The sequence below is a fragment of the Bubalus kerabau genome, chromosome 1 (genome assembly GCF_029407905.1).
Source record: "Bubalus kerabau isolate K-KA32 ecotype Philippines breed swamp buffalo chromosome 1, PCC_UOA_SB_1v2, whole genome shotgun sequence".
Lineage (NCBI taxonomy): Eukaryota > Metazoa > Chordata > Mammalia > Artiodactyla > Bovidae > Bubalus > Bubalus kerabau.
The window spans coordinates 251,819,493-251,832,122 of NC_073624.1; the positions used below are offsets into that span (position 1 = coordinate 251,819,493).

The 12,630-nt window shown below is 41.4% G+C and overlaps 1 protein-coding gene across 4 annotated transcripts in view; it reads left to right on the top strand.

Annotated features, from left to right (window-relative positions):
• Positions 1 to 8,324, top strand: part of LOC129638589 (V-type proton ATPase subunit S1-like protein) — a 39,236-nt gene extending 30,912 nt beyond the window's left edge. For all 4 annotated transcript variants that reach the window (XM_055563134.1, XM_055563151.1, XM_055563142.1 and 1 more), the window contains 2 exons: positions 2,594 to 2,831; positions 7,900 to 8,324. In XM_055563134.1, the coding sequence (XP_055419109.1) occupies positions 2,594 to 2,831; positions 7,900 to 8,202 (541 nt within the window). In that variant the 3' untranslated portion in view covers positions 8,203 to 8,324. The remainder of the gene's footprint in view (positions 1 to 2,593; positions 2,832 to 7,899) is intronic.
• The last annotated feature ends 4,306 nt before the right edge of the window (positions 8,325 to 12,630 follow it).

Genomic DNA, 12,630 nt, shown 5'->3' on the forward strand with positions numbered 1-12,630 from the left:
ATTATAATGTTTCCTTTCCTACAGGACCAGCCTTTTAGTGGAGACCAACACCTGTGTCTTTAACATTACTTGAAAAACCAACAGGTTGTGCTAGGGCAATCTTTTGCAAAGCTGTGTTCTATGGAGCACTTTTGCTCTGTGTAAATGTTTATAAAATTCCCAGAAAGGGGGTCCTATGGTTAAACGCATTTGAGAAACACTGCACACCATGTCCTTTTGGAGATTCACAGTAGAAATTTGTATATTGAAGTTTCTGTGAAGATATGCTCTTAAAGAAAAATGCTGTACTTGGTGACTTTGATTAACCAGTCATTTCCTGGCTTTTTTTTTTTTTTTTTTTTTGTCGATGGTTTTTCTTCACTTAGATGTGATTTTGGTGTCTTTGTGAGAAGAGATGAGCTTAGGTTCTTCTATTCCACCATCTTTTCTCTAATGCTTTAAAATTACAATCTTTTTCCTGATGATAAAGCTATGTGGCTACTTTCCTCAAGGTAAAAAAAAAAAAAAAAGTGTTATTTGAATAAAAAATATTCCCCATTCCTATATCAAACAGATATTTATATGTGTTTGGCCACCTTGTGAGATTCTATTTTCCTTATAAGGTTTCTCTGAAAGATGATGGCATGTATGTTCTAAATTATGACCAATGAAACACTAGTATCCCATGATATGCAAGCAGATATTGAGAAAAGAGCTTTCTAAATTTAAACATAGGAAATGCTAGGTTAGAGGCAAAAAGAAAGAAAGAAAGAAAGGGGGATTGGAGACAAGATGCATGTCTTGAAGGATTTTTTGAGCAGTTTCATTGGTGCGTCACTGCTTCCACCTCACCGAGGCTGTCAGAACAGTCTCAGGCCGTTATCTGAAACAGGGCTGCAGACAACGTGGCAGGCTCTACTGTAGCCCTAGCTCAAGAGAATCACTTCCGGGGATTCCAGAGGCAGCTTGCCCTTTCTGGGAATGGCTCTTGTGGTCTGCTCTGGAATGTCTGACTCCACAGTCCCATCTGAGATGTCCACCACGTTCTGGCCTTCAGCGTTTTTGGTGGGATTATTGCGCTGGACAGGGGTGGCCAGGCTCAATTGCATCCCTTAAGAAACCTTTTTGTATCTGAGTCAGGAGCCCAGGGTGAGCTGCAGGTGTCCTAGATAACATGGAATGTTTTACAGCACCAGGCCCACACAGGACACTCGCCAAGCATGCCTTTCAACTTAGACAAGCCCAGCCTGTTTTACAGATGAGGAAAGCTAGACCCAGAGAGGTTGTTGAACAGCCCTTATCATTACCACTAATAAGAACTGTATTTGTGAGAACTCTTTTGGCTGCATAAAGCCAAAAGGTAACTGATCGATGAATAGGATTGAAAATGTTAGCTTTAGGCGTTTAACTGACCTCACCAGGGCAGCGTCTTTCTCCATCTCTTGGCTCTGCTGTCCTTGTGTCAGCTTCATTGTCAGGCTGGCAAGGCGGTGGCCAGCTGGCAGTTACTCACTTAAGCAACATGAAAGAGCTCTGTTGCCCGATGCTATAGCATAGCCATAGCAGAAGCACCAGGACTGCATCTTCTCGACCCTGCCTGGGGTGTATGCCCTCTCTAAACCAATCACAATGATTAAATGGCCGCAATACACTGACTGGCAGGACCAGATAGACTTCACTGAGAGGGGAGAGGGTCAGCCCTAATACACCAAGTTGCCGTTCCCAGAGGGAGCGGGAACGTAAACTACAGGTGGGCAAAGCCAGAATAAAGCCCACGCTTTTACCCTGAGTTATACTGATCTCAGCTGCTTTCTTTTTAAAAATTTAAATATTGTTGATTTATAATGTTGTGTTAGTTTCAGGTGTATAGCAAAATGAATAGTCACATTAACATTTTGATATCTTTCTAGAATTTTTTTCTATGCAGTCACACATTTTTTTAATGAAAAGAGTGATCATGACATATGCATATTGCACCTTTTGTATTGCTAGAGACTATTCCATTCCAAAATGGCTAAGAGTAAGAGCTCTTGTCTCATATTGGATTCTAAGCCCAGCTCCAATGCTCCAATGCTCCAGTGCTTACTTGTTAGTCATTTAACCCCTCTGTATCTTAGATTTCTCACCTGTGAAATGAGGATATTATCATTCTTGAGATTATCATGAGATATTATCTATCTCATGGTGTTGCAGTGAAGATTAAATAAAATACACATAAGGAACTTAGAAAGATGCTTGTCACATTGTAAGAACTACTACTTTTATTTTTGACCATTATTTATTTAGTTAATTCTGTATTATTGTCAACTCAATTTTCAGATTTTTTTCAATAATAAAATTATTTTAATTAAAAAAAAAGAAAAAAAAACACAAAGAGTGTTGTATTTCTCCTTTTGTAAGAATTTGTCTTCCTTACTTTTGGGGGCTGCTCTGTTAATTGGTTTAATTCCCGCCCATGAAGAGCTCTAGTTTGGAGCTAGAAAGTAAAGCCTCTTTCTGAGCCAGTTCTACTTCCTGACAAAAGAGGGCGCAATTGTACCGTTCATAGACAATGCCCTGCGTCAGCAAATGTAAAAGTGCTTTCGGGGTAATACTGTTTTATAATCATTTTCAGATTCACCCTTACCAGTTACAAGTTGTCTATCCAGAGATGGTATAGTTTGCACCGAGTCGAGGTTATTTTTAATAACTCAATTCAAGCAACTTTCAATGCAACTGGCATTCACACTCCGTCAAGTTTCTCCTACCATTGCCAGCGCGTCAGCAGCCTGCAGGCATACGATGCCCTCTTGTTGCCCAGCGACACCAATGACATGTCAAGCCTGTGGGAGGTCACTTTTGTTGATTTCCAGGTAACAAACTAAAACCTGTGCTCAGTGGCCCTGTGTGTTTGGTGCCAAAGAAACTCAGTGTGTGTTTGAAAACATAGACGTTTAAGGAAAAGAGAGAAGTAGATATCTTTAAAATAATATTGGTATGAGTTATCTTCTTAATCTTCTAAGGTATGAAATAGAAAAGGATCAAGTATTTCCTCTTCTTGCACAGTGATCCCCCCATGCCCTCATCCCAAGAACTTGCTTTTACATTCTGGTTTTTCCAGTCCCTAGTAATTATCAGTGAGGAATGCCAGCAATCTAAGCCAGAGTGAAGCTGTGGCATGAAGCCTGGTGACTGACACTTCCTGGAGTGAGAGGCCCTTTTGGGGAGAGGAACTGTCGGACAATTATTTTATTTCCTTCAGGGAGAGGAGTAGTGATCTTATCAGGGCAGATAAGAAGTACATCTGCAGTGTGAATGACAGCTTTGGCATTTGGCATAGGAATGGAACTGTCAGCCAGGGAGTCAAACATATCCCAAAGATCCTCTTGAAAGTATCTGGGGAAAGTCATGGAGACACAAGAGGTTCCTTTTCACCCCCAGAATCTCAGGCCGAGAGACATCTGTCAACTTCATCCTGTTTACCTGTTAAAACAGCTTAACTTGTTCTTCTAACTCACTGAAATAGGCAGGGTTTTACATGTCCCTTTTCTGAGTACTTCTTGATTTTTTCCATATGTAAATGTATATTTATTCCCCTTGCCCCTAGCTTGGAGAAGTGTGGTGTGGTTGTTTGGGGTAGGGAAGGGCTTTCCATTTCAGGATTCGAAAGACATGGTTTTGAGTTAACTTCTTAGTAATTTGGGCTGAGCTTCTCCACCCTCTTGATTTCTGACCTATCTTTATGGATGTAAAGAATTCATGGCCTAATATATGCGGCAACACCCAGGACCGCATTAGGCATGGATTAGCATGGATTACGGAGAAGGTGATGGCACCCCACTCCAGTACTTTTGCCTGGAAAATCCCATGGACAGAGGAGCCTGGTGGGCTGCAGTCCATGGGGTCATGAAGAGTCGGACACGACTGAGTGACTTCACTTTCACTTTTCACTTTCAAGCATTGGAGAAGGAAATGGCAACCCACTCCAGTGTTTTTGCCTGGAGAATCCCAGGGACAGGGGAGCCTGGTGGGCTGCCGTTATGGGGTCACACAGAGTCGGACATGACTGAAGTGACTTAGTAGCAGCAGCAGCAGCATGGATTAACAGTGGCAATGTTGTAATTATATTACATACTTTGTCTTAAAAACTTACCATAATGCTGTAAGATAGCTGGTATTATCCCTATTTTACAAATGAGATGACTGAAACGCTGGTGATTACAAAACTGCTCAAACTGGTATAATTGGTAAATGGTAGAGGCAGAATTTGAATTGTGGACTGTCTAGCTCCAAAGATACTTTGTAATACATATAATGTATATATCTATTTGTATAATACTTATAAAGTATATATTATATCTATTTCTTTCTCCTGCCCTTTCAAAAAAGAAGCAGGCAGAAAGGGCAATGAAGAGGTAATCATGAAAAAAGGACTAACTCACACATAATCTTTCCTAATTAGAACAAAATTAACTGATTTATACTTCCACCTTGGTCCAGAAATGACTTAAAATGACTATAGAATACTTCAAGAAAAATAATTTTGAAAAAGAGTCAAGCCACTTCACATCAATTAGGATGATTATTATATTATTATATAATATTATAAATAATATTATATTATATTAGGATGTTAGGCAAAGTGTAGCTGGCATTATAATATTATCTTATATTAGGATATTAGGATGAATATTAATAATATTATATTAAAAAAAATCCCCCAAACTGAAAATAACAGCTCTTGGCAAGGAGGTAGAGAAATTAGAACCCTTGTACATCGCTGCTGGAAATGTGAAATGGGGCAGCCACCATGGGAAACACTGTGCTAGATCTTCAAAAAATCAAACACAAAACTACAACGTGATTCAGCAGTTCCACTTCTGGGTATATACCTAAAAGAATTGAAAACAGGCACTTGAACAGATATTTGTGCACTCTGTATTCATAGCAACAGTATTGACCATAGCTAAAAAATGAGCATAACCTAAATGCCTGTCAGTGGATGAATGAAAAACAAAATCTAGCATATACATACAACAGACTATTATTTAGCCTTCCCTTTAAAAGGAAGGAAATTCAGATACATGCAACAGCATAAATGAACCTTGAGGTTACTATACTGAGTGAGATAAACCAGACATAAAAGGACAAAAGTTTGTATGATTCTATTTATGAGGTACAGAGTAGTCACATTTGAAGACAGAAAGTAGAATGGCAGTGACTAGGGGCTGGGGGAAGAGGGGGCTGGAGAGTTAGTGTTTAGTGGGTACAGATGGGTTTTTGCAAAGATGGATGGTGGTGACGGTTGCACATGATGTGAATGTACTTGATGCCAGTGAACTCTGTACCTAAAAATGGTTTAAAATGGTAGATTTCATGTATATTTTCCAATAAAAATATAAAACAAAAAATGGGAACAACAAGGGACTAAGAAAAATAAGAATAGATTAGTTAAACCACCAGTAAAGCTGGTACACAAAAGCATACAACCATCTGTCTGCCCTGGCTGGAAGCGGCACAGTAATTTGGCTTGGAAGCTTTTGAGCAGCCAGCATAAGAAAGACTCACCCCTCACATGTTCATGGGATCCACAAGGCTACTGAAAATGTGCAGTGATGAGCACATCCGTCCTTGGTGTGTGTGATGGGTGCCAACATCCTCAACAGCAGCCTCATAGTGGACAGAGCACTGGGCGTTGGAGGCGAACCTTGTAAAACACCCTTCGTGTGGGCAGATGCAGAATTCAAGCCCGGTCCAGGGAAGAGGCGGTGGTGATGGGGGTTCAGGTACGTATGCAAAAGGCTGCATTCCACATACGCAGCTTTGCTGCTCTGGCTTATTCTAGGAATAGAGTGAAGTCACATTCATGCTGAACTAAGATGCCTCAGGCAGGCCAGCTAGGGACTGTGGCGAAGTGTAGCCGGCATTACAAGCAGTATGTTTTATTCAACCCCAGATGATTTTTGCTTTGTAGGAATGCAAGCCCAATATTGCCAGATCTTCTGACGTTTTGATTAAAGATAGAAATCTAGCTTCCTGGGGGAGGCTTTTAGGATGTTAGGAGCAAACAGAACTTACCTGTGGACTAGATAGAGAGGATCTGCAACCTCTAGTCCAGAAAATGAATAGACAGCATATCCTTCAGGCCTCCTCCACAGATACTGCTCTCAATCAAGTCTTAAGAATTAAGTGGCAGTCCATGTGAGGACATTCTCTTTGGCTGGAGCTGTAGCATCACCTGGAGAAGGGATAGGCTACCCACTCCAGTATTCTCGGGCTTCCTTGGTGGCTCAGATGGTAAAGAATCTTCCTGCAATGCAGTAGACCTGTGTTCAATCCCAGGGTTGGGAAGATCCCCTGGAGGAGGGCACAGCAACCCACTGCAGTATTCTTGCCTGGAGAATCCCCATGGAGAGAGGAGCCTGGCAGGCTGCAGAGAGTCAGACATGACTGAGTGACTAAGCACAGCATAGTAGCATCAAATGAGGCCATCTTTTGTCATTGAGTAGTTTGACTCTTCAGGCTTGTGCCTGAGGAGGTCACTTTGCCTCTTCATAGAGTGGGCAGGCCAAGTATCCCAAAAGTTAGGCCAAGAGTCTCCTTCAGGAGTTGTTTTGGCTCAGTCTAAGCGCATATATTAATAGTTGGGTGAGCAATAGTTCTGTGGTATGATAGTGGGGCTACAATCATTTTAACATGGAAAATGCTAAGGAGCCCACTTAAGACATAAAAATGAATCCTCAATAAAGCATTCGTGGATAATTCAATTTTCTAATATACTCTTTTAAAACCACATAGGTGATTGAATGAGGTAATTCTGTTGGTGATTATATTCTAAAAGCCAGCTGAATGTGAAAGTTGCCTTCCACAAACGATTATTCTTATTTAGAGTCTTACTCTGTAGACTCTGTAGCTCCTGTTTCTTTCATTGTGATGGTACTTAGATATTGGGGCCAGTTGTTGATTTGAATCTCTCTTGTGTGTGCATGCATGCTAAGTCACCTCAGTTGTATCAGACTCTGTAAGACCCTATGGACAGTAGCCTGCCAGACTCCTTTGTCCATGGGATTCTCCAGGCAAGAATACTGGAAAGGGTTGCCATGCCCTCTTCCAGAGGATCTTTCTGACCCAGAGATTGAACCTTTGTCTCTTATATCTCCTGCATTGGCAGGAGGGTTCTTTACCACTAGTGCCACCTGGGAAGCCCTGAACCTTGAAGAAGAGACACAATATACCAGGAGTTCCGAAGTTGTAAACCAAGAAGTGACTCTGAAGCCAGACTGCCTGGTTTGAATTACAGTGTCACTGAACTTAATATTGTGTGACTCCAGACAAGTTGCTTAACTTTTCTGTGCCTGTTTCCTCATCCATAAATTAGGGTAAAATGGTAACTGATTCATAGGCTTTTGTAAGTATTAAATGAGGTAGTGTTTGGTAAGTAAAATAAGTATCTTCAATGAGTGTTAGCTTTTGTTATCTATAGTTGACCTCACTAGGAATCATGACGTTGGCCCCTAAAAGACTCTTCCTATCTACTTACTGTCAGCAGAATCAAAGGCAGAGGAACTGAGAATTAATATTCTTTGTGAAATTTATATTAACACTTGTAAAATTTTTAGTAGACTTTTTGAATTTTAGAGACACCAGACATTTTGGTTTTAGGTGAACTAAGGATCAGATTAAAAGAGAATTTATTTCAGGGCCTCGAATTTTCACTGGCCTCTTAATTATGACAACCATATATCCCAGAGTTTCTGGGTCAGCCTTGATTTAAAATTAAGTTTCACTAGCATTTTTTAGATAATGTGATTAGATAATTCAGCAAGTATGGCCCAATATTTAAATTTAAGTAATCAGGGTCCAGAGCCTCTTGCCAAGCTCTTAAGTAGATCTTCTAAGAAAAAGAGTACGCCACTTTAGCTCTTTTCTGTCTCCTGACAGATCCAAGGCTTTCCCATCAAGGGGGGACAGTTTGCCAAGGCCCGAGACTGCACCTCTTCCTTCTCGCCAGCCATTCTGATCGGCCTGGTGATGTCTCTGCTGCTGCTGTTGGTGCTGGCCTATGCCCTGCACATGCTCATCTACCTGCGTTATCTGGATCGGCACTATGATCTCATCGCCTCCCCGGCCCACTTCCCCCAGCTGACAGCTCAAGACACGGCAGATGAGAAGGAGCTGCTGAGGAGCCAGGGAGCTGAATGCTATGAACTGAGAAGCCAACAGATCTGCAAAATTTATGTTTAACAGCACAGCTCCCTTTCCCTCAGAAGGTCTGCAGTAGGCTCTGAAAGGAGTTGTTTGTGTTCTGTGCTGTTTGCTTTGTGATATAAGGTCTTTACCAAAAGTCTTGGTTTTTATAAAAAGGAAATACATGCAAAAAATACATTTTGGAGCGTCCACTGTCTTTCTTAGATAGACTTGGAGCAATGAAAAAGGCATCTTAATCTCACAGAGATAAATATGATTGCTGCCCCAAGGTGCTTTGACAGTATAAGAATATTTCAAATTAGGGACACCTCCCCCCCAAAAATGGAGAAGGAAATGGCAACCAACTCCAGTATTCTTGCCTGGGAAATCCCGAGGACAGAGGAATCTGGTGGGCTATAATCCATGGGGTAGCAAGAGTTGGACATGACTTAGTGACTAAACCACCACCACCTCCATAAAAGAGAACGATGCAATATAGAGAAGGGAAAACACACGGTCCTCCTTGCCTGTGCCAGTTTGGATGTGAAAATACGTAAATGATAAATATAAGGTTATCTGGAAGTTCAGAATTTAACATATTTTTTTAACATAGTTTGCATTTTTCAGAAGTTATGTCCCAATTTTGTTTTTAAAAGTAGTCCTTCCCCCCCTCCCCCCTTTCACAGAACTGTTTAGGGAAGACTCCTGTCAATATGGTGGAATACTTTATTCAAGGGCATCCTTGACATTTGCTCTGCTCTTCAGAAGCAGCCCAGTTCAGTCTCTGAAGGACCAATAATAATCTTGGCAGGATCTTACCTTTCTTATTTAATTCTGGTGCCAGGGCTTGCCTCCTTTGTCTGATTTAGACTTCCATTAGCTCTCCTAGGTACCGCTTGAAATAAACAACTAAGCTAAGTGAAACCAATGTGTGCTATGCAAACACAGCTCCAAGCCCCCTTCCCATGAGAGAGTTTCCCCCAAACTCTTTTCTAATAGAAATTCTGGAACCACCACTAATCTTATAATCATTTTATTCCTCATGGATTTCCCCATAATGCTTTTCAGTTCTTGTTATACTGAAGAATGGCTCACTCTGCATCCTTACCAAAGCGTCTCTAATATGCTTTCTGTGTGAAAGCTACATTGCATTTCCTTACCTAGGGTTTCACTCATGAACTAGGTTCTACTAAGACACCCTGTCCAACAATTAAAAAGCATCTGAGAACAATTCGGGGTACGGAGTGATGCACAGAGACATTGGATCCTTTGGGCAGCTGTGGTCTGGGGTGATGGGTCTATAGTCTAGAGTCACCTTTGATGCCAAGTGTAAATTATAATGACTGTGGGATTGATAAAACGGTCTCTTGTTGGACATTTCTTTTGGCTGGGTTATTCTTGGTTGTGAATGTAGATTTGGTTGCAGCCCTCTCAGAACTCTGTAAGTTCCTACTAGTCTGTAGTGAATTACTATTTTTTTTTAATTGAAGCGTGGTTGATCTGCATTCTTTCTGTTTTAATAGCTGGATAGATTCTTTAGTCTGCAACAAGGAGTCTTGATTTATGTACTTCCTTGTAACAAAGGTGATTGCAGGGAACACACCTTCAAGAAAACGAATCTATGATTGATTATCTGACTCTCTTTAGCTTTAAATCAGGGTGGGATTTGTTAGCATTAGAGGATGGGAAACTGATCACCATACCATTCCATAAAAAATTAATTATGGTTGCCTTGAGTGTCCGTTGGTGGTAGAAACAGCTGCTGTGAGGGACTGTAGATACATGAAGGGTCAACATAATTTATTGTTCAAGCTGGGACACTTTTGAAAGTGAAAATGAATGTCATTAACCATTCTAAGATAACAGATATAAATGGGATCGCTCCAGGCAAACTAGGGTATATATATATATATATATATATATAGTTCCTTTAGGCATGGTCTGGGGGCTCAGAGGTTAAAGCGTCTGCCTCCAATGCGGGAGACCTGGGTTTGATCCCTGGGTTGGGAAGATCCCCTGGAGAAGGAAATGGTAAACCACTCCTGTATTCTTGCCTGGAGAATCCCATGGACAGGAGAAGCCTGGTAGGCTACAGTCCACGGGGTCGCAGAGAGTTGGACATGACTGAGTGATTTCACCTTCACCTTAGGCATGGTGATCACCGTGAAAGGTAGGCTAGCTCTTTCTGGCTGTGTTGCAGGGCTTACAGAAAGAAAATGATAGCTCAAGATTGTAAATTCACAGCTCAAGGCATGGTATAAAATCCAGGGAGTGTCTATATAACTGATCTGCAAGGATCTCTTGAAAGTGAAATTGAAGTCGCTCAGTCGTGTCCGACTCTTAGTGACCCCATGGACTGCAGCCTACCAGGCTCCTCCGCCCATGGGATTTTCCAGGCAAGAGTACTGGAGTGGGGTGCCATTGTCTTCTCTGCCCTTCCTTCCTGCTGCTGCTACTGCTAAGTCACTTCAGTCATGTCTGACTTTGTGCGACCCCATAGATAGCAGCCTACCAGGCTCCCCCGTCCTTGGGATTCTCCAGGCAAGAACACTGGAGTGGGTTGCCATTTCCTTCTCCAATCAAAAGGCTGATGTAGTTGAAAATCAGATACAGGTCTGATCCTGCAAATTAGTAAACTTCCTTGCAAGTGGAATTCATAGCCTTGCCAGGTCTCATGAGAACATTTATTTCAAAATAGAAAATTGAAATCGAAATGGTAACTGTTGGGAGAATTTAGACAACTTAAAGAATATAAAATTCCCAAACTCCATTAAGTTTTTCTTGCCAGCAGAAACATCCTCTCTGAGATGAAACTATCCTTGCCTTGCTTGAAGGTCCTCTGATAACCTTACCAGAGACAGTTACCCTGCCCATTTTCCTCAATGCTTCTAGACAACTAGTGTTGTGTTCTAGCATATCCCAGGGGACCAATAGCAAAGTCAAATATGGGAGAGTAAAATTGCAAGATTTAATAATTTATACAGAATAAGACTTAAGGAATATATGTAGGAATGGGTTCTGGAGGCACTAGCTCAGAGTGAGGTATATAATTTTAGACCAGGCTGAGTCTTTTGAGATAGGTTCTCTTACCAGATTTTGGATTGTGCTGACTGAGCAGCTGAGAGTATTTCTAACAGCTTTCTCAGTTGGTTGATTATAATCTGAATTCAACAGTATCAGATACAATGAAATAGGCCAGAAATTTCTTGGTATGCTATAGAGGAAAAAAAAAATTTAAACTTAGAAAATTGGGATATAGGAATGGATTTGTCATGTATAACCTGTTCTCCATGCTCATAACTGTTTTCCTCTGCAAAGGACAGGAGGAGGATACTCCTTTTGCCATAGCACTGAGAAATACAATGGGAACATAGTGTCAGAATTTTTAAAAAGTTTTCCAGCAACTGTCCTCTAGGCTATGGGTGAAGGTAAGAGATGCTATCCTTGAACTGGAATCCTTAGTCTCAAAGGAGTGCTGGGATCCTGGAGTAGGAGGGGTCAGACAGCAGCCTTAAGGGGCTAAGGCCAGGAGTGTTAGTCAGATTATATTATGTTTATGAATGGTAAAGTGTTTTATGGCAGATGCAGCTAGACAGTCCACTGAAATACTTATTTATCTGAATAATAATAACAATAAATGAGCTAGTTCTGGTGTAAGAAGACCTTACTTGAGCCATCATGGTGGGTTCATGGAGCTGTTAATGACTTAAGAAGAGAACTCTTGACTGAAGACGAGACCTCCTAAAAGATAATCTTTAGTTTTAATATCTAATGTTTGAGCACTTTTATGCCTTATCCAGTATCTGACTTTTTTGTATCACTTCTGGTATGTTCTGACTTTTAGATAAAGAACTGACACTATTCCCCTGGATACTTTTTTTTATTAACCCAGTAGGTATATGATTGGAAAAGGAACTGGCAACCCACTCCAGTATTCTTGCCTGGAGAATCCCATGGACAGAGGAGCCTGGAGGGCTAGAGTCCATGGGGTAGCAAAGATTTGCACACAACTGAGTGACTGGCACACACAGGTATGTGATTATTGTCCTGTGATTGTTAGTGCTGCAGAAACATAGCCTAGCCTGGTTGGCAACTCACAATTGACCGGTAGATAACTTATTCTGGGTGCTGGTGGAAGGTGATCTCTGTAATCAAGGAAAAACAGGTAAGGGTAGGAGTGGGAGTGAAAAATGGGAGGTTCCTGAAGGCCATTCTGTAGTAGAGGTCCAAGTAGGTGGGTGGATGCATGAATGTGGGGCAAACTAGAAATGGAAACTTGTAAATTTAGCAGATGCTGTTAGTGTCCACCTTTACACCTTACCATTTCTATGCACCTTGTCTCATCTCTCCATTGCCAGTAAGTACCCTCAGAGTCTGCTCTGGCTGTGTTCATGGGAGGCTGGAAGTGCTGAGGATATAATGCCCCCTGGGAATAGCCTTCATACAGTGACTCTCACGAGTTGTGTATAGTTATCCCAGCTCATT